Consider the following 23596-nt stretch of genomic DNA (forward strand, 5'->3'; position numbering starts at 1 on the left):
GTAATATCAAATTTCACTGTACCTCGGGGTACACATGACAATAAAGGACTATTGAACTGTTGAACAATTGAAGTCGGGTTCTTGTGCATTTCTTTACAAATATTCACTCTTTTTTTCCTCCAGTTACCTGCAGTTCTCTTCCCATTATTTTTTATTGTTAATCATGTACGGGTTCAGTTCTGCATCCATCACTAACCGTTGAAATGAACTTAGACAGTCAGCAATGGCAAATCATTGCAACTATGCTTCGTTTCACTTCATGGGTCTCAATTAATCATTGGCAACCAGGATCTGTGAATAGTGAACAGTTATGGCCACCCTGGAATAGTCTATTCCCACTGTCACATCACCTTTAGTATGATTTTCACCGGGTCATTATAGTGCAGAAGGAGGAGATTTGCCCATCAGAGTAAATCAGCCAATTCCATTCCCCAAATATATTATTGTCTAATATTTATTCAAAATCCTTTTGAAAACCACAGTTCAGAGCTCATTACTGCTCCGAGGGAGGCACAGCCTACGGAATCCACGGCAGTGAACTTTGCTCCCCCATTCTTCAGATCCCAATTAATTGCTGCATAAAGTGATATGATAATGGCATTTAACATAGAAACATAGAAACATAGAAATTAGGTGCAGGAGTAGGCCATTCGGCCCTTCGAGCCTGCACCGCCATTCAATATGATCATGGCTGATCATCCAACTCAGTATCCCGTGCCTGCCTTCTCTCCATACCCTCTGATCCCCTTAGCCACAAGGGCCACATCTAACTCCCTCTTAAATATAGCCAATGAACTGGCCTCGACTACCCTCTGTGGCAGAGAGTTCCAGAGATTCACCACTCTCTGTGTGAAAAAAGTTCTTCTCATCTCGGTTTTAAAGGATTTCCCCCTTATCCTTAAGCTGTGACCCCTTGTCCTGGACTTCCCCAACATCGGGAGCAATCTTCCTGCATCTAGCCTGTCCAACCCGTTAAGAATTTTATAAGTTTCTATAAGATCCCCTCTCAATCTCCTAAATTCTAGAGAGTATAAACCAAGTCTATCCAGTCTTTCTTCATAAGACAGTCCTGACATCCCAGGAATCAGTCTGGTGAACCTTCTCTGCACTCCCTCTATGGCAATAATGTCCTTCCTCAGATTTGGAGACCAAAACTGTACGCAATACTCCAGGTGTGGTCTCACCAAGACCCTGTACAACTGCAGTAGAACCTCCCTGCTCCTATACTCAAATCCTTTTGCTATGAAAGCTAACATACCATTCGCTTACTTCACTGCCTGCTGCACCTGCATGCCTACTTTCAATGACCGATGTACCATGACACCCAGGTCTCGCTGCATCTCCCCTTTTCCTAGTCGGCCACCATTTAGATAATAGTCTGCTTTCCTGTTTTTGCCACCAAAATGGATAACCTCACATTTATCCACATTATACTGCACCTGCCAAACATTTGCCCACTCACCCAGCCTATCCAAGTCACCTTGCAGTCTCCTAGCATCCTCCTCACAGCTAACACTGCCCCCCAGCTTAGTGTCATCCGCAAACTTGGAGATATTGCCTTCAATTCCCTCATCCAGATCATTAATATATATTGTAAATAGCTGAGCCTTGCGGTACCCCACTAGTCACTGCCCGCCATTGTGAAAAGGACCCGTTTACTCCTACTCTTTGCTTCCTGTTTGCCAGCCAGTTCTCTATCCACATCAATACTGAACCCCCAATGCCGTGTGCTTTAAGTTTGTATACTAATCTCTTATGTGGGACCTTGTCGAAAGCCTTCTGGAAGTCCAGATACACCACATCCACTAGTTCTCCCCTATCCACGCTACTAGTTACATCCTCGAAAAATTCTATAAGATTCGTCAGACATGATTTACCTTTTGTAAATCCATGCTGACTTTGTCCAATGATTTCACCACTTTCCAAATGTGCTGCTATCCCATCTTTAATAACTGACTCTAGCAATTTCCCCACTACCGATGTTAGACTAACTGGTCTGTAATTCCCCGTTTTCTCTCTCCCTCCCTTCTTAAAAAGTGGGGTTACGTTTGCTACCCGCCAATCCTCAGGAACTACTCCAGAATCTAAAGAGTTTTGAAAGATTATTACTAATGCATCCACTATTTCTGGAGCTACTTCCTTAAGTACTCTGGGATGCAGCCTATCTGGCCCTGGGGATTTATCGGCCTTTAATCCATTCAATTTACCCATCACCACTTCCCGGCTAACCTGGATTTCACTCAATTCCTCCAACTCCTTTGACCCACGGTCCCCTGCTATTTCCGGCAGATTATTTATGTCTTCCTTAGTGGAGACGGAACCAAAGTAGTTATTGAATTGGTCCGCCATATCCTTGTTCCCCATGATCAACTCACCTGTTTCTGACTGCAAGGGACCTACATTTGTTTTAACTAATCTCTTTCTTTTCACATATCTATAAAAACTTTGGCAGTCAGTTTTTATGTTCCCTGCCAGTTTTCTTTCATAATCTATTTTTCCTTTCCTAATTAAGCCCTTTGTCCTCCTCTGCTGGTCTCTGAATTTCTCCCAGTCCTCCGGTATGCTTCTTTTTCTGGCTAATTTGTACGCATCATCCTTCGCTTTGATACTATCCCTGATTTCCCTTGTTATCCACGGATGTACTACCTTCCCTGATTTATTATTTTGCCAAACTGGGATGAACAATTTTTGTAGTTCATCCATGCAGTCTTTAAATGTCTTCCATTGCATATCCACCGTCAACCCTTTTAGAATTAATTGCCAGTCAATCTTGGCCAATTCACGTCTCATACCCTCAAAGTTACCTTTCTTTAAGTTCAGAACCATTGTTTCTGAATTAACAATGTCACTCTCCATCCTAATGAAGAACTCAACCATATTATGGTCACTCTTGCCCAAGGGGGCACGTACAACAAGACTGCTAACTAACCCTTCCTCATTACTCAATACCCAGTCTAAAATAGCCTGCTCTCTCGTTGGTTCCTCTACATGTTGATTTAGATAACTATCCCGCATACATTCCAAGAAATCCTCTTCCTCAGCACCCCTGCCAATTTGATTCACCCAATCTATATGTAGATTGAAGTCACCCATTATAACGGTTTTGCCTTTGTCGCACGCATTTCTAATTTCCTGTTTGATACCATCTCCAACTTCACTACTACTGTTAGGTGGCCAGTACACAACACCCACCAGCGTTTTCTGCCCCTTAGTGTTTCGCAGCTCTACCCATACCGATTCCACATCCTCCAAACTAATGTCCTTCCTTTCCATTGCGTTAAGAGACTTTGGGATCGGCAGAGAGATATGCAGGGAATGGAGGGATTTGAATTATGCGCAGGCAGATAAAAGTTAGTCTTGACATCCTGTTTGGTGTAGACATTGTGTTCCTGTACCGTACTGTTCAATATTCTAAAATCTTTCCTCTCTAGTCACGATTAGATCCTCTGTCATTGACTTGGAATGTGTGGTTAAATCACCTTCTCCCATTGTCCTACTGATCAGTTAGTTCATCATTGAGTGTAGATCAAACACACTGCACCTGTGGGAAGAGAAGCAGAGTTAATGTTTCATATCAAAGACTGCTGTAGGACTTTTTACCTGAAATGTCAACTCTGGTCCTCCTCCCACAGATGCTGCCTGAACTGTTGACTATTTCCAATGTTTTCTGTGTGTTTTCTTTTCTTTTAGATTTCCTGCATTGGCAGGTTTTTTTTTTTGGGGGGGGGGGGGGGGGGGGGGGGGTTCCACATCCTATGCTGCCCAGGTCAATAATACAAAGAACTTTGTCATTTTATTGCAAATTTCATTTGCTTGATTTCTTATCTTGTGAGCACATGAAACATTAAAGTTCTGATATTATGTACATTATGTCTTACGTAAAAGCATTTGTCAACATACCCGTCACCCTTTCTAGATCCGTTTTGGATATAGAGAAAATGTTCACAAACAATGGTGATGACTGATGATGTATTATGGAAATGATTCAAAAAAGATACTATAAATTGAGACATTTACCTTTCTATATGACATCTGATACAAGTTTAAATAATATTTAATTGATGAAAATCACTGAAAAAAAAAGGACTCATGAGCTTCAGGTCAAAAGTGATTTGTCTGCCTTGCCTTCCACAGATGCTGTCTGACCTGTTTGGTGCTTTCACTATTTTCTGTCTACATTTCAGCATACAACGTAAATAAATCTCTCATTTCATTTCTTTATGCACACATCAGAAGTGGGTGTTGCTGTCAAGACCAGCATTTGTCAGCCATCCCTGTTAGCTTTTGAGAAGTTGGCAGTGAGATGCTTTTTTGAATCAGTGTACACAATGTAATAAAGATATTGTTGATAGACAGAGAGTTTCCAGATTTCTATCTTTGACATTTAACGAACAATGGTATATTTCCAAGTTGAGATGCCATATGTAATTAATATTCTGGTCAATTAGGTTAGGGCTTTATTCATTGGAGCGCATAAGGTTAAGGGGGGACTTGATAGAGGTCTTTAAAATGATGAGAGGGATAGACAGAGTTAATGTGGATAAGCTTTTCCCACTGAGAGTAGGGAAGATTCAAACAAGGGGACATGACTTGAGAATTAAGGGACACAAGTTTAGGGGTAACATGAGGGGGAACTTCTTTACTCAGAGAGTGGTGGCTGTGTGGAATGAGCTTCCAATGAAGGTGGTGGAGACAGGTTCGTTTTTATCATTTAAAAATAAATTGGATAGTTATATGGACGGGAAAGGAATGGAGGGTTATGGTCTGAGCGCAGGTATATGGGACTAGGGGAGAATACGTGTTCGGCACGGATTAGAAGGGTCGAGATGGCCTGTTTCCGTAATGTAATTGTTATATGGTTATATGGTTATATGTCAATTGTATCTACATAATTTACAATCAATTCATATTAGTTTTATTTAGGATCTGTTTCAGACCCCTTTGTATCCATTTATTTGGGCTAAGTGGTATGGAATGTATCTCTTCCTAAATTAAAGCTTGCAAGTGACTAATAACCTGGCTCAATAAACCTCTCTGCACCTGGCTATCTAAGTTTAATAAGCAATATTTTGCCAGAGTGTTGATGGCAGGGTTTTATGAATGGCTATGTTGCTGTGTACAACTTGGAACTGCCTTCATATCAACAGCAGTCACTTTGACTGCATCTCTGGCTTTCATTACTTTTGCTGATGTTGAGATGAAGGGTGTAATGAGATCAGGGGCCAGATAGTTCTGATCACAGAATGACAGGCTATTACGGAAACAGGTGCTGCCTGAGAGCAGAGCCACTGATCCCTTCCACCTCTTTACAGTTGATTGGGAAGAGACTGTGATCACAAACATTGACCCGGGGATTTGTCTTGCTTCAGGTGGCTAGGCACACCTGCGCTATCTTCCACTTTGTCAAATATATGTTCTGTGGCTTGACAATGTGTGGCTAATTCAGCAAATGCAGCCACGATGCTATCAGAGCAGGTCCTTTGCATCATCCACTGCTTTCAGCTGTTTCTTGATATCAATCAAGATTGATTGAAGACTGGCCTCCGTGATGGTGGAACTTAAAAACTTCCAAGATGGCATTGAACCCAGGCGACTATTTGCATGCCGGCCACAGAAGCAGATCTACAAATCATATTACAATCGCTCCACACTCTTAAATCTCAAGTCCTATAGCAACATTTCTTACTTTAACTATTACTTTGCTGGCTTCACCTTGCACTAAACGTTATTCCCTTATCATGTATCTATACAATGTAAATGGCTCGATTGTCATCATGTATTGTATTTCTGCTGACTAATTCAATCATGGTTAGCACGCATCCAAAAGTTTTTCACTGTACCTCATTACACATGACAATAAACTAAACTGAAATTGAAACTGAAAGTAGGACAAAATGGATCAACTACTTTGCGTTGCTGGTTAAAGATTGCAATTTTTTACACTTTTATTTCCATCTTGGGAATCAATAATAAGCTCAGAAATGAAGGAATATCTGACAAAGAGCTGCATCATCATTAATTAATTGAGCAGTTCCTTGCTTATTTTGTTATACTTCAAAAGTAAATCTTTTTAATAAATGGACACTGCTATTTATTACTAAGAAATAGTATGTGGTGCCTTTCAGCTTCTTGTTCCGTGTAACTTTGATGGATGATCAGAGATTTGCCTGCTGATTTACATTATTGTCCACGAGTCATAGGAGCAGAATGAGGCCATTCAGCCCATCAAGTCTGCTCCACCATTCAATCATGGCGGATCTATTTTTTCCTCTCAACCCTGTTCTCTTGCCTTCTCCCCGTAACCTTTGATGCCTATACTAATCAAGAACTTGTCAATCTCTGCTTTAAAAATACCCATTGATTTGGCTTCCACCACCATCTGTGGCAATTAATTCCACACATTCACCAGCCTCTAGCTAAAGAAATTCCTTCTCATCTCCATTCTAAAGGTACGTCCTTTTATTCTAGGGTGGTGCCCTCTGGTCCTCGACCCTCCCACAACTGGAAACATCCTCTCTGCATTCACTCTATCCAGGCCTTTCATCGTCCAGCTATCAATGCATTTTAAGTGCAAACTGGAAAGTAGAAACCTAACAAATTGTCTTTATATTCTGCTCCATTCGTTTAAACTAGTTTGCAGGTTTACAATTACATCTTGTCCCATTAGACCACTGCTCAATCTACCCTTGGTAGAATGCAAATAATTGTAATTGGTGTGAGTAGCATACCACATTGCTACTATATGGACTACTCAACGTATCTAATGTTTAACCAAGCAGTGAAAGTTTACTGAAGGTGGAATATATGCTAAAATATCATTGTGTTCCTTGCCAGAGAAGAGTGATGCATCCTAATCCATATTGCCGTTACTTGTAAAAATCATCACCTCAGAATCAATTAATGTGATCTTTGCATGAAGGTGTGTTTAAAAAAAAGTCATATGCAATGTCATTTTTTTTTCATACCGTAGCATTTTATGAAATTATATTTCATGCGATTTTTGTGCTGTCCTGTAATACCTTGGCATGATAACAGGGCTTTTAAAGCATTTGTAAAAAAATGCAGTATTAATATCATGCATATATATTTTAATGCAGACAAATAAAGATCTCACGGAAGTATGGAATAAAACTGGAAACCAAGGTGATAGATGGATGAAGGCCGTGATACATCTGAAAAAACTGCGTCACTTTGAAATCATATTTGAAGGAATCCGAACTATGAATTTTGGAGGTGGAGCAGCTATTGATGACATTGAGTTAAAACATTGTGCCCCAGGTATGTAACTCAACAATTCACTACCCCTTCTCCCCTCCCCCCCGCAACCCATCGACAACCCACCCCCATCCCTCAAGGACTTTTAGTTTCCATGATAAAATATAGATGAACAATCTGAGTATTTCATATTTAAATGTCGCTCTCTTTCAAACAGTTCTTTATTATTTTATTCTGTGTTGCAAATGGTAAAATGCAACATCATCGAAAATTCATTGTGGCACTGATGTTGCTCAAGCAGCTTGAACAATTGACAATTAGTTTCACATTCATTCCCTCCCGAACTGAGTTTGCAACGTTTAGGTTAGTTTGGAGAAACAGAACGGAAACAGGCCGTTCGGCCCACCGAGTCCGCGCTGCCCAACGACCCGCCAAAACCAGCACGATGCCACACACTAGGGACAATTTACAATTTTTACTGAAGCCAAATAAACCTGAACATCTTTGGAGTGTGGGAGGAAACCGGAGCACGTGGCCAACACCCACACGGTCACGGGGAGAATTTATAAATGCCATACAGACAGTACCCGTAGTCAGGATCGAAACCGGGTCTATGGCTCTGTAAGGCACCAACTCTACCACCATAACATGGAGCAACGCCATGATGTGGCATCTACAAAATGCTGTGCAAAAGCATCTACTATACTTACCACTTAGAAGAACCAATGCAGAAGGTACATACAAACGAAGCCATCATCAAATCACACATTATTTTTGCTTAGTATTCCCAGAGTAAATACAAAACATGGGAAAGCAGGATTTAGTTACTATGCAACAAATAGCTGGAATAAACTTCCTGAAGATTTAAGACTTGCCTCAACTTTGACCACTTTTAAAAGAAGACTGAAAACTTTTATGTTTACTTTAGGTTTCAGCTAAATCTTAACTACATTGCACTTTTAACTTTTGCACTTTTTATAATGCATTTTTAACTTTGCTTTTATTTTATTTTAATTCTTCTATTTTATTTCATTTTATTATTTCATTTTATTGTATGATATGTTTTTATGTGAAGCACTTTGAGTCTGCCTCGTGTATGAAATGTGCTATATAAATAAAGTTGCCTTGTCTTGCCTTGCCTTAGTAATATAGCGTTCCTTTGGAGCTGCTGATCATTCTCTGAAACCTCCAATGAGCTACGCATTGAGCGCAACTTCACCAGAACAATGGCGACAATAGTCCTCACTCTGCCGGCAATAGCTACATCCATTGAATAGCCAAATGCCAAAGCCACTGTTACACCAGATCTCTGCCTATCCATCACCATGCTTATGTGAATGTGACCCATATCCCTCCACATCACACACAAGATCCTTATCCCTCCATTCCCTGCATATCACATGTCCCTCGCTTTCTAAATTATGTGACAGTGAATTATGGTGGGATCCATGCCTCAACCTCAAAGCAAGTGAAAGGTTTCCATCTGTTTAGCAATCAGACTTTTGGAATTTCAACACTAAGACATACCTTCATGGAATTTTGCTATACTAGAAAAACAACACACATAGAACAGTATAGCACAAGAAGAGGCCATTCAGCCATGATGTCCACACCAAACATGTTGCCAAGTTCATCTAATCTCTTCTGCTGGCACGAGATCTACATCGCTCCAAACCCTGTATTTCCATGTGTGTACTGTATATAAAGGCCACTTAAATGCCACTATTGCATCTACTTCCACGACCACCCCTAGCAGCGTGTTCTAGGCACCTACACCTACCACCCTCTGTGTAAAAATACTCCCTGTGTGTCTCCTTTAAACTTTGCCCCTCTCACCTTAAAAGTTTTCCAAACTGCTTTGTGAATATGTGACTGGAAGCCAAATGGATACCAAGACAAAATGTGGCATTATGATGGTAAAACAAAAGGAATGTGTTTTAATTTAGGAGTGGTAGGTTTAGTCAAGGATATCCAAAATGTGGAGCTTGATTGCTAAAGAAAGCAACTAAAAACAGGATTAGGTGAGAAAGTACTACAATAGCCTATGGATTTTATTTGTGGCTTTAGTTATCATAGACCTGTTAAAAATTATAAATACAATCTGATGGTGGATGGAGGGAGATATGGTAGTACTGTTTAACTAATGATGACACAAAGTGCTGGAGTAACTCAGCGGGTCAGACAGCATTCCTGGTGAACATGGATTGATGATGTTTTGGGTTGCGACCCTTCTTCAGCAGTTGGAAGAAGTGTCCCGAACCGAAATGTTCCCTCTCCATGTTCTCCAGAGATGCTGCCTGACCTGCTGGGTTACTTCAGCACTCTGTGTCCTTTTTGTTTACAATGCTTCCGATCATATTTCTCATTGAAGTTTAAAAAGCACAAAAAATTATCCAATCAATCAAGAATCTAGATTAGCTTCTGTTAGGACACTGCAACCCACGCCCATGAGTAGAAATCCCTTTTTTATAGTGAAATAATTGCCAATTAAAGCAGTTTTTGACTGCAGTTTCCTTGCAGGCAGTTTTGAAATACCAATTCATTAGTATGAATGAGAGAAAAATATCTAATCACTGGTAATAGTCTGTTAAAATGCCACATTCTGAAACAGCCAGACTGCCTATATATCTGGTTAAAGGAAGAAGCCCTTCATATCCCATTTTCAGCATTCAAACATTTGATACAATGGTTCCACAAAATAATGTCTATTCAAATGTATCCAAACATCCAAATCTGTGGCATTTTAACAGCTGATAATCATATTCTAGGCATTGGATGGGTATTGATGAAAACAGGTAATTCAGATAAGGATCAATTCAAAATACCTCAGTAGCTTTACGATTTTACTGCATATTGTAAATATTTTAGTATAATTATCTACTCAATAATGGCAAATGTTTTAATGAATTCTAATGCACAACATATTGCATGACTACAATATCATGTACAATCTACTTTCCTGTCCAAATGTCTTTTAAATGTTGTTATTGTACATGCCTCAAATAATGAGATTGTACAAGGCATGAATAGTAAGTTTGCAGAGGACGATAAAATGTATTGTAGACTATGAAATTGGCGCGTGAGCATTTGATGGCACTGGGCCTGTGCTTGCCGTAGTTTAGGATGAAAGGGTGACTTCATTGAAACTTACCGAATAGTGAAAGGCCTAGATAGAGTGGATGTGGAGAGGATGTTTCCACTAGTGAGCGAGTCTAGGAGCAGAGTCTAGGATATACCTTTCAAAAGTAGATGGAGTAATTTAAAGCTATTACAAACAATTAAAAACCATTAAAAACCGTACAACGAAGGACTATAAAAAACACACTAAAAATTAAAAGACATTAAAAGCACTAAAAACAGGAGCAATGCCTCAGCCAGTGTCGAAAGCCAAAGAATAAAAATATGTTTTTAGGGAGGATTTGAAGATGGACAGTGAGGGGGCCTGTCTGATGTGCAACGGCAAGGTGTTCCAGAGTGCCGGAGCAGCAACAGAAAAGGCTCTATCCCCTCTGAGCTTCCGCTTAGACCTTGGTACCTCAAGGAGCAGCTGATCAGCTGACCTGAGGCACCGGGCAGGAGCATATAGGTGGAGCAGCTCAGAGAGGTAAGGCGGGGCGAGCCCATTCAATGATTTAAAAACAAATAAAAGAATTTTGAAATGAACTCGAAAGTGCACTGGGAGCCAGTGTAGGGAGGCCAAAATTGGCGTAATGTGCTCCCTCTTTCGAGTTCCAGTCAAAAGGCGAGCGGCAGCATTTTGAATTTAGTCAGAGGGTGGTGAATCTGTGGAATTCATTTCCACAGATGGCTGTGGAAGCCAAGTCAATGGATATTTTTAAGGTGGAGATTGACACATTCTTAGTAAGGGTGTCAAGGGTTATGGGGGAAGACAGGAGAATGGGGTTGAGAGGGAAAAATAGATCAGCCATGAATGAATGGTGGAGTAGACTAGATGGGCTGAATGGTCTACTACTGCTCCTATGTTTTATAAACAGGGGCAAGTGGGCTGAAAAGGCTAATGGAGTTTAATTCAGATAGATGTGAAGTGTTGCATTTTGAGAAGTCAAATCAGGGCAGGACATTCACAGTGAATGGTAGGTCCATGGGAAGTTTTCTAAAGCAGAAGGATATAAGAGAATAAGTAAATATTTCCTGCAAGTGGCATCACGAATATGTAGGACAGTGAAGTAGCTTTTGGCATATTGCCCTTCATCAGTTAGGAAATTCATATACAAGCTGGGACTTCAGCTATATTGTAGTTGTCCAAAATGTTGGTGAGGTCACATTTGGAGTATAGTGTTCCATTTTGGGTAACTTGCTGTGGCAATGATGGCATTAAGATGGAAAGGGTGCAGAGAAGATTTACGAGGACATTGCCAGGACTCCATGGCCTGAGCTATAGGGAGAGGATGAGTAGATTAGGTCCCGAGCATAGGAGGGTGAGGGGATTTGAATGAGCTGCCAGAAAGAGTAATTAAGGCAGGACAATAACCATATTTTTAAGACATTTGGACAGGTACAGGGATAGTAAAGGTTTAGAGGGGTATGCTGATAACTATGATTAGCTTAGATGTGGTCCATCTGCACTTGAAGAAATAAAGTCCTGTCCTGCCCAATCTTTCCCTACAACCCAGGCCTTGGAGTCCTGGCAACATCCTGGCCAATCATCTCTGCACTTTTTCCAGCTTAATGGCATCTCTGCCACCCTATCTACCTGTGACATCACTTTCAGGAAATAATGTACTTGTACTCCTATTTCCCACTGCTCTACATTTCAGGATCCTACCATTCACCCTGAAATGCCTGACCTTGTATGACACCCCAAACTGCAACACTTCACTCTTCCCTGCATTCAACTCCATTAGCCATTCCTTGGCCCACTCGTCCTGCTCATCAAGATCACACGGCATAGAGTGTATGGGAAGGAACTGCAGATGCAGGTTTAAACCGAAAATAGACACAAAATGCAGGGGTAACTCAGTGGGCCAGACAGCATCTCTGGAGAGAAGGGATGGGGGAAGGGAAACGAGTGAATAGAGATGATGATGTCGAGAGATATAGAAACATGAATGATAATTATGCAAAAAAGTAACGATGATAAAAAAAACAAGCCATTGTTAGCTGTTTGCTGGATGAATATGAGAAGGTGGTGCGACTTGGGTGGGGAGGGATGAAGAGAGAGGGAATGCCAGGGTTACTTGAAATTAGAGAAATCAATATTCTGATTTCTGATCCCTACTGAAATCTCCAAACTCATCAGCTCTTCCAAACCCACTACCTGCTCCCTCGACCCTCTCCCCACTCCCCTGCTGAAGTCCTGCCTCCCTGTTCTCTGCCCCAACCTCACTAATCTCTTCAACTCTTCATTGTCCCAAGGAATTGTCCCCTTCGCTTTCAAAACTGCTGCTGTCACACCAATCTTGAAGAAACCTGGTCTTGATCCCTCCTCTCTCATTAACTACCGCCCAATCTCAAACCTCCCCTTTCTTTCAAAAACCCTGGAGCGTATCGTTGCGTCGCAACTTCATTCCCACCTCCTTGCGCATAACCTACTTGAACCCCTCCAATCTGGCTTTCGCCCCCTCCATAGCACAGAAACTGCTCTCCTCAAAGACCTCCTCACCTCTGCTGACACTGGTTCCCTCAACATCCTCATCCTCCTCGATCTGAGCGCAGCCTTCGATACAGTGAACCATAACATCCTGCTCACCAGACTCAAAGAAGGCTCTGCACTCAGCTAGCTCCGTTCCTACCTTTCCAACAGATCCCACTTCATCTCTCTCCACAACCACACCTCTGCTACAGCCACAGTCACTCAAGGCATTCCCCAAGGCTCCGTACTCGGCCCCCTCCTCTTCATCATCTACATCCTCCCCCTTGGTCAGATACTCCGTCACTTCAACCTGGACTTCCACTGTTACGCCGATGACACCCAGATCTACCTCGGCACCAAATCCCCCCACAACCCCTCCCCCCTCTCCCATATCAACTCCTGTTTGTCAGCTATAAAAACCTGGATGCAACATAACTTCCTCAAACTCAACAGCGATAAGACAGAATTCCTCCTCATAGGCTCCAAAGCCACTCAGCAAAATCAATAACCCCACTCTCACCATCGACGGCACCACTGTCTCCCCATCTCCCCAGGCCCGCAACCTTGGCGTGATCTTTGATTCCACCCTCTCCCTTGAGCCTCACATCCGCCATGTCATTAAAACCTCCTTCTTTCATCTCCGCAACATCGCCAAACACAGACCCTCTCTCACACCTCCCGCTGCTGAAAGACCTCATCCATGCCTTCATCTCCTCCCGACTGGACTATTGCAACTCACTTCTCCTTGGCATCAGCTCCACCTACATCAACCGACTCCAACTGGTCCAGAACGCAGCCGCCCGACTCATCATCCACACCAAATCCTGGCATCACATCAGTCCAGTCCTCAAACAACTTCACTGGCTTCCCATCTCCCACCGGATCACCTACAAAATCCTGATCCTCAGCTACAAAGCCCTCCACCATCTGGCCCCCCCATATCTCACTGACCTCCTCTCCCCCTACCAACCCTCACGGTCCCTCAGATCCACATCAGCGGTCTCCTCTCCATCCACAAGTCCAACCCTCCGCAGTTTTGGGGACAGAGCCTTCTCCAGGGCAGCTCCCAGGCTCTGGAACTCCCTCCCCCAACTGATCCGCAATTCCGTGCCCCTCACCATCTTCCAGTCCCGCCTCAAGACCCATCTCTTCACCTCTGCCTATCCTTAGCCCCACATCGCCCTCCCTTTTCATCTGTGCATTAATTGCCTCATATTGTGTTTTGAATTAAATTCGGTCTTTACTTTGTGTACTAGTCATGTCTCTACTATTTATTTCATTCCCCTAACATGTTTTTCCTCTACCTGCTAAATTTTTGTAAGGTGTCCTTGAGACTCTTGAAAGGCGCCCATAAATAAAATGTATTATTATTATTATTATTATAATATTCATACCACTGGGCTGTAAACTGCCCAAGCGAAATATGAGATGCTGTTCCTACAATTTGCATTTAATCTCACTCTGACAATGGAGAAGACCTGGGACAGGAAGGGAAGTGTGGGAATGGGAAGGAGAATTAAAGTGATTAGCAACCGGGCGATCAGGTGGTTCAGGCAGCTTGAGCGAAGGTGTTCAGCGAAATGATCGCCCGGTCTACATTTGGTCTCGCCAATGTATATCTTGAACAATGGATACAGTAGATGAGGTTGGAGGAGGTGCAAGTGATCTTGATAAATCATAATATCTGGAATGGGACACAATATTCTAGTTTGAACTAACATCATACATAAGTTTAGCATCACTTCCCAACGTTTGTTTCCTCTTCCATGGGGCTACATGCAGTTTATCAACCCTGCCACCTTTCAAGATTTGAATATAAACACTCTGTAGCTCTTCCCACTATTCTGTAATGTGCCAATGTCTCTTCTTCTTTGAACCAAAACTTACCCCCTTCACAATTTATTTGAATTGGGTTTCTTATAATCATGTGTGGTCTTCAAGAAGTTTACTATCTTCCCCGCTGTTCATTTATCCATGTGCAGTGCTATCGCTAGATCATAAAATCTGTCTGCCTTTGCAGCCCAAGTCTAACTCACCGATTTACTTGAAATACCGCAGCAGTTCTGACCCTGAGCTCTAGAATATAGCACTGTAAATCTCCCTCCAGTCTGAACAACAGTATTCACCACTCTATTTTCTAACATTCAGCCAGATGTGCATCTATACCGCATGATCGTAAGTTTGATAAACAATACTACTGTGCAAGATTTTATCAAATGTCTTTTTAAAGTCTATTTACAAAAAATCAATTGCCCTGCCATCAGGCTCTGTTACTACATGAAAATACCCCCATCAAGTTAGTCAAACACTAAATTGATTGGAGAGTGATGGCTGAGTTTATTCAGCTCCATTTTTATCACATTCTTGTATCAGGCTGATTTACCGTGGTCAGCACCTCTGCAATGTATTCTCGCTGTTACCGAGATGGTTGAGAGAATCAAATGAAGAGATCGTATGGACTCTGACTGAAAAAACTTTAGAGGTTAAGCTTATCTCAAAGAATATGATAGTTTCAATGTTCAACAACTGAGAATTAACTTTAGACCAGTATTCCTGATAGCAACGTGTAGGAAAGAACTGCAGATGCTGGTTTAAATCGAAGATAGACACAAAATGCTGGAGTAACTCAGCGGGTCAGGCTGCATCTCTGGAGAGAAGGAATGGGTGACATTTCGGGTCGATATCTCTCGGCCCGAAGCGTCGCCCATTCCTTCTCTCCAGGGATGCTGCCTGTCCCGCTGAGTTACTCCAGCATTTTGTGTCTATCTTCCTAACAGCAATGATGGCTATGCTTCAAGCGCCTTGAGTATTCTAGAAAGGCGCTATATAAATCCCATCCATTATTATTATTATTACTGACCAATAAAAAGAATAACATTACAAACCAGATTTATAAGCATCAAATGAAACTTAATTGGGCTTAAGGTCACATCTCAATTGAATGCAAATCTGGCTGCTTCTTGAGTTTATCAGCGATCTCAACATTTGCAAAATTGAATTTAATTCACAATATCCAAGTTTTCAGAATCTCTAAAAATGTGAGACATCATTTTAACAGTTTAAACATTGTCATTAAGCCAGGGAACACAGTAACAAGGTAATAACATGATCAACGGGATCAATGATCGGGTAATTTATACGTTAGGCAGGGAATAATCATTGCTGAATTGCTGGAAAGAAAACTCCTCTGTTGTGCTTCAACTCACATTCTGAAGTTCACAATGTTTACATGAGCATGTTCATGGTTGTACTTCAAGTACTCTTAGATTCTTTATTTGAATCTTGGACAGGGGGTTGAACTGATGATTTCTGATGCAGAGCCAGAACTCTTCTCCTTAGGCGGCACATTCTATGTGTTAACAAGTAGTAGGGGTTATTGCGCTCTGGAGGACGTTGCTCCAAGGATGAACAAGAACTTGGAACTGAGTCAGGACTCCAATGTGCAGGTTCAGTTCCCTACCATGAACAAGGATTCCTCACAGTTTATGGCTACTCTGGCAAAAATTAAATTTGAACAAATCACTTTGCTTGGTTTTTTTCAATAGTAAAGGGGCTGTCCCACTGTGGCAACCTAATTGGTGAGTTTGGAAGAGTTTAGGAGAGTTTGAAAAAGTGTTATGTTGAAAACCTCCTTCGACTATGTAGAAGACCTCCTTCGACCATGTTGAAGACCTCCTTCGACCATGTTGAAGACTAGCTTCGACTAGCTTTGGGAAAATTGGACACCGAATAGTGGAGAGTGAAGACAACCTCCTTCGATCTCCTTCGACGACCTTCGATTACCTTTGACTGCCCGCGATTACCTACAAATAAAATGCCGACCTACTACGAACTACTTTGACTAAACCTACGTGTAAAAAACAATATCGATTTTTGTTCATGGCGACCTTTTTTTACTCGCGGGCATTTTTCAGCATGTTGAAAAATACCGCGCGGCTAGCTGAGGCCTCGAGTACGCGGGGACTACTCTCGAGCATGAAGGAGAGGTACAAAGACCTCCTAGGACCTCGTGTCAACCATGCTGCGAGTATGAGTCGAGGGCAACCTCGTATAAACTGGCCAATTAGGTCGCCGCAGTGGGGACAGCCCCTTAAATATCAAATCTTAATTTGTGCTGCAGGTATGAGTCAAGAAACAATGGTGTTATTGCACAGGAAATTTTATCGTGGTGCATCCCATCCGTTTACAATGAAGATAAAAGGTGTAATTGTTCCTTGCCTCCTGAGCAAAGTATTTTTTGTAGACCAGGAATATCAGTCCCCAGTGTACTGTTTACATGGGGTCATATTTGTTACCATCCTTCCATTGGAGTTGTTTATGGCTGGAAGCCTCAGGGAAAAAGGAAGGATTTTTTTTTTCTGCAGTCTTTGAGAGACTGCTGTTGAGTAACTCAGTTCTGAGGCAGTCATAGAGACATACAGCACAGAAATAGGGCCTTTGACCCACCTTGCCCATGCCGATCCATATCCCGCCAAACCTTTCCTATCCATGTACCTGATCAAAAGTCTTTTAAATGTTGTTATAATTTCTGCCTCAACTACCTCTCCTGGCAGCTCATTCCAGATACACACAACCCTCAGTGTGAAAATGTTGCCCCTCAGGTTCCTATTAAATCTTCCCCCTCTCACCTTAAACCTATGTCCTCTGGTTCTTGATTCCCCTACTCTGGGTAAAAGACTCAATGTATCTCCTCTGTCTATTCCCTCATGATGTTGTACACCTCTATAAGATCACCTCTTATCATCCTACCCTCCAAAGAAAACAATCCAAGGCTGCCCAACCTCCCCCTATAGCTCAGGCCCTCATATCCTGGCAACATCCTCGTATTGATAATAGCCCTGTAATTGACTTAGCTCTATGAGAGTCCCAGAACTGAAAGCATTTTCCCCACATGATTTTAATGCTATATGCACAAACATGGCACTTTGAACTTTCAGTATCAACGTCACATATATGTTACCAATGCAATATTCCAGTCACTTACCCTTGGTCAGTTTACACACATTATATCCAGTCACATCTAGAGAGCTGCACTAGATGCTTTTCTTATTTCTGTAGTAAATTCCCTGAATGAATACCTGTTTCCTAATTTAACCCATCATCAATGATACCACAAAGGGTCTTCAATCCCTTTGAGTTTTCAGACAAAACTTTTACGCATGGCCACCTTTAAGAGAGAACAATTAGCATTTAGTAACAATTTAGTAATGCATTCAAATTTAGTTGAATCATAATTTATCTGTGTTATGTTTCAGATGGAGGTTATCAGGTGTTTGCCCGGACGTCACTGACTACATTTGTAAAAATGGCAAATGTATCGAGTCTGACCTGGTCTGCGATTACAAATCCGACTGTGAAGATGGATCTGATGAATTTGACTGCTGTAAGTAGGTTTAAATTCAAACTATTAATTTTATTACCAGTTAATTTGCAAACATAAATCAAGAAGGGAAATATCTTCTCTCTGCACAGTTAACTGATGTCTCGTCACATTGGTCTTCAATTAATTTTCCTTCTGATCTGTAAAATGCATTCTGATGGTTACGTTTTTGCAAACCATACCCTGAGGACAGGATAATTACATCATGAAATGGCACGACTGCTTTGCCTCTGTAGCTTTCATTTGAAAAAATAAATGTTTAGTTTCGATTTTCAGATCATTTTTCAACCTCATTCAGTCCACTGATCCCGTATTTGAACACTGAAGTGAAAAATATATAAAGGGTTACAATCAAAGTGTGCTGGGAGCAATTCTATATTATATTATAATTTAAATGGGTATGTAATGGTATCTACAAGTTGCACATGTCATGTGCGTAACATTATCATTGAAGGTGAACGTTAGTCCAATAATAGTTACATTAACTCGAACCATGACTATAGTAGTATAAGGAAGCTTTGCACATTGCTATTTTTTTATATGGAATATTAATCAGTTGGTAAAAACCAGGACCATAAGTAATTATGGGTAGAATAATTTGCTACAAGTTCACATCAGATGCACCAAATGCAGCTTCTGAAACATCGTTATCCATTACCAAAAGTAGGCTGTATAGAAAAATAGCAGGTAAAATACTAACTGAAATGAAATCTGATTATCGACATGAATTGATGAAATGTTTCATGCCTGATAAAGTCCACAGAGAAGCGCTTGAGATGAGTATAGGGAAAATCATTTAACATCCAGAGCATTCTGCCAACGAATAGCAATGTTCTTGCCTTTCAGCATATGATAGTTAGACACCGGTGTCATCTTGCAAAGTTCTACACTCTTTGCGAGCAGGAAATGCTCTGAGCTATGTCAAATTAATTATTTCCTTCTGTAGAAAAAAGGTGATAGATATATTGCCCTCCATTAACTGAACTGAAATGTGTTTGATGTTTCTAAGAACTGGTCTGCCATATGTTACAAATTTAATACAGTGATGACGTCATTACACAATGAGTCAGCCTGCGGTATACTTGATTTCCAAGTTGGTCTCCATGAGATGGCGCACCCATTTGACATCTTATTTGGAGCTGATTTATTCAGTATTCTATTAGAATGTGATGTGGCTTCCCAAGCCCCCATAGACCCTGATGGTATTACAATCTCAGCCACAGAGGCCGACATCAGAGGATCCTTCGGGAGGGTGAACCCTCAGAAAGTGTGTGGACCTGATGGCGTACTGGTTGTGTTCTTAATACCTGTGCAGAACAACTGGCTGGAGTTTTTGCGGACATCTTTGACCTCTCATTACTGAGGGCTGCGGTTCCCTCCTGCTTTAAATGGGCATCAATAATACCGGTGCCATGCCTCAATAAGATGACATGCCTCAATAACTATTGGCCAGTGGCACTAATGTTTGTGGTGATGAAGTGCTTTGAGAGGTTGATTATGACTCATATCAACTCCTACCACAGCAAGAACCTGGACCTATGACAAATTTCCTACCACCGCAACAGATCAACGGAGGATACAATCTCACTGGCTCTTCACACGGCACAAAACATCAGGCTGCTGTTCATAGATTACAGCTCAATGTCCAACACCATCTTCCCCTACAAATGGAATTGGGTGTCAGTGCAGCCAACTGGATCCTCGACTTCCTCATCAATAGAACACAATTAGTGTGGATTGACAGCAACACTTCCTCCTACTTAACCATCAGCACAGCATCACCTGAAGGTTATATGTTGCTGTTCTGCTCACTCTACCCCCTGTTCTGCTCACTCTATGCCCACGATGTGTAGCTGGGCAAATTTCCAACTCCATCTTCAAATCTGCCAACAACACCACAGTTGTTGGAAGAATCATGAATGGTGACAAGCCAGCACATAGACAGGAGACCGATCGATTCACAGAATGGTGCCTGAACAGCACCTTGCTCCCAACATCAGTATAACCAAAGAACTGATTGTTGATTTTGGAAGAGGAAGAGTGAGGATCCACGGACCTGTCTTCATCAACGGGACAGTAGTGGAGAGTCAAAATAATGAAAGGCCTGGATAGAGTGGATGTGGAATGGATGCTTCCACTAGTGGGAGAGTCTAGGACCAAAGGATGTTCCTTTAGGAAGGAGATAAGGATGAAATTCTCTAGGTGAATCTGGTGAATCTTCATTGCACAGAAGGCTATGGAGGCCAAGTCAATGGATATGTTTAAGGCAGAAATAGACAGATTCTTGATTAATACAGGTATGAGACGTTAAGGGGAGGGCAGGAGAATGAGGTTAAGATAGGGAATGATAGAATGATTGAATGGCAGAGTAGAATTGAATGGGCTGAATGAACTAATTCTGTTCCTCTCACTTATGAATTCATGAAAATCTTCCCATTCCTGGATATGTATATTGCTGAAGATCTGTCCTGGACCCAGCACATTGATGCAATCATAAAGAGAACCCTTCAATGCAGCTACTTCCTTAGAAGACTGAGGAGATTTGGTATGTCGTTGAATGCTCTCTTGAACTTCAGGACTGTCTTATGAAGAAAGACTGGATAGACTTGGTTTATACTCTCTAGAATTTAGGAGATTGAGAGGGGATCTTATAGAAACTTACAAAATTCTTAAGGGGTTGGACAGGCTAGATGCAGGAAGATTGCTCCCGATGTTGGGGAAGTCCAGGACAAGGGGTCACAGCTTAAGGATAAGGGGGAAATCCTTTAAAACCGAGATGAGAATAACTTTATTCACACAGAGAGTGGTGAATCTCTGGAACTCTCTGCCACAGAGGGTAGTTGAGGCCAGTTCATTGGCTATATTTAAGAGGGAGTTAGATGTGGCCCTTGTGGCTAAGGGGATCAGAGGGTATGGAGAGAAGGCAGGTACGGGATACTGAGTTGGATGATCAGCCATGATCATATTGAATGGCGGTGCAGGCTCGAAGGGCCGAATGGCCTACTCCTGCACCTATTTTCTATGTTTCTATGTTTCTATGACAGGTATAGAGTAGAGAACATATCGACTGGTTGCACCACAGCCTGGTTTGGCAACTCAAACACTTAGGAACAAAGAAGGTTGCAATACATGGTTCATCACTTCATCACATGTTCATCACAGGTATTGACATCCCCTCCATCGAAGGGAACTACAGGAGTCACTGCTTCAAAAATGCAGCCAGCATCATCAGCGACCTGAACCACCCTGGCCAAGCTCTCATTTCACTCCTGCCATCGGGAAGAAGGGATTCAGATTCAGATTCAGATTCAATTTTAATTGTCATTGTCAGTGTACAGTACAGAGACAATGAAATGTATAAGAGACTGAAAACTGTAACATCCAGGTTCAGGACAAGCTTCTTCCCAAAAACCATCAGGCTATTAAACACTACAAATTCCAAATAAGCTATATATTCTTGTTTTGCATATTATTGCGTTGGCAGAACAGAACTACGTATATATTGTGCAGCTGCAAGTAAAAATGTGCTGTTCTGTTTTGGGACATAGGACAATAAAACACTCTTGACTCTTGCCTCTTCTTAAGATGCCTTGGAAGAATTAGCTGGACCAACAATTGTAAATCAGGAGTTAGAACCAGTTTGTAACTACCACATATGGTGTGGAAGCTCAGATTTGTTCTTCCTGAGATACATATACATATGTGCACTCAATTCTTTTGCTAATTTCATGTTCTCCTTTATTGCTGAGAGATTGTCGTTGAGAGTTTCTATTGCTACGTTCAGGTGTTATACCAAAAGAACTGTGGGCAATTGAGTCTTCTGGTGCAGAGGCAAGTATAGAGCACTACTGCAGATGAGTTTATGCTGCTGAAGTGGTCCACTTCATTCAAAAATCGTGGTACCTCTTTTATTGAAATAGGGAATGAGGACGTATGAGAATATGGGGTAAATTATGATCATCTGTATTTCTCCTCCATTAATCCATCATAAACTTGGCAATTACTCCTCAAGAATCTATTAATTGTAGCAGCTGTGTGGAAAAATATTCCCAATATGCATTACCCTTCATGTAAAAAACGATTTCCTAATTTCTCTTTGAAATAGCTTGTTGTCATTTTATGCCTGGTCAAAATGAAGCCATACAAAAAGATAAGAAAACTATTTTACTGACAAGTGACTAGTGGGGTACCACAAGACTCGGTGCTGGGACCGCAGCTATTTACAATATATATTAATGATTTTGATGAAGGAATTACAAGTTAACATTAGCAAATTTGCAGATGACACAAAGCTGGGTGGCAGTGTGAACTGTGAGGAGGATGCATGGCAGGGTGAGTTGGACAGGTTGGACAGATGAGAATGCAGGGTGAGTTGGAAAGGTTGGGTGAGTGGGCAGATGCATGGCAGATGCAGTTTAATGTGGATAAATGTGAGGTTATCCACTTTGGTAGCAAAAGCAGGAAGGCAGATTATTATCTAAATGGGGTCGTTGGGAAAAGGGGAAGTACAATGGGATCTGGGGGTCCTTGTTCATCAGTCAATGAAAGTAAGCATGCAGGTACAGCAGGCAGTGAAGAAAGCGAATAGCATGTTGGTCTTCATAACAATGAGTTGAGTATAGGAACAAGGAGGTCCTTCTACAATTGTACAGGGCCCACATCTGGAGTATAGAGTGCAGTTTTGGTCTCCAAATTTGAGGAAGGACATTCCTGCTATTGAGGGAGTGCAACGAAGGTTCACAAGGTTAATTCCCGGGATGGCGGGACTGTCATATGCTGAGGGAATGGAGCTGCTGGGCTTGTGTATTCTGAAATTTAGAAGGATGAGAGGATATCTTATTGAAACATGTTTATTAAGGGTTTGGACACGCTAGAGGCAGGAAACATGTTCCCAATGTTGGGGGAGTCCAGAACCAGGGGGCACAGTTGAAGAATAAGGGGAAGTCATTTAGAACGGAGTTGAGGAAACACTTTTTCACACAGAGAGCTGTGAGTCTGTGGAATTCTCTGTCTCAGAGGGCGGTGGAGGTTTTTGATGGATCAGCTTTGAGGCTGTCTTTTGTGAACACACAAAGTGCAAATTCAGAGTAAATGTAGTTCACCTCATTTACTCTGAATTTGCACTTTAAATGGTTTAACGAGGTTGATTTATTTTACACAGTCCAGAACCTTTTTTAAATTCGCGTCATTTTCTTGAATAGCTTGTCCAACAACAGGGATATCATCAACTACCATGGAGTTGTTCCATATTGCAAATTGTTCCATAGCGCGTTGAAATACTTCGCTAGCAGAGCCCATGGTGGAACCAATTGACGGATTGCTTTGTCTGAACTCTGTTTCCAAATGAACGACAACAACGAATAAAGTGCTTTCTGCATTTACAGAAGTGGCAAAGTTTTCCCTAAGCC

The 23596-nt window shown here is 41.7% G+C and overlaps 1 protein-coding gene across 1 annotated transcript in view; it reads left to right on the forward strand.

Moving 5' to 3' along the window:
* malrd1 (MAM and LDL receptor class A domain containing 1) overlaps positions 1 to 23596 on the forward strand; it is a 343320-nt gene that overhangs the window by 225608 nt on the left and 94116 nt on the right. The window contains exons 26-28 of the mRNA XM_033040137.1: positions 7098 to 7278; positions 10432 to 10438; positions 18070 to 18191. Of these exons, the coding sequence (XP_032896028.1) occupies positions 7098 to 7278; positions 10432 to 10438; positions 18070 to 18191 (310 nt within the window). The remainder of the gene's footprint in view (positions 1 to 7097; positions 7279 to 10431; positions 10439 to 18069; positions 18192 to 23596) is intronic.

The sequence above is a fragment of the Amblyraja radiata genome, chromosome 2 (genome assembly GCF_010909765.2).
Source record: "Amblyraja radiata isolate CabotCenter1 chromosome 2, sAmbRad1.1.pri, whole genome shotgun sequence".
Taxonomy (NCBI): domain Eukaryota; kingdom Metazoa; phylum Chordata; class Chondrichthyes; order Rajiformes; family Rajidae; genus Amblyraja; species Amblyraja radiata.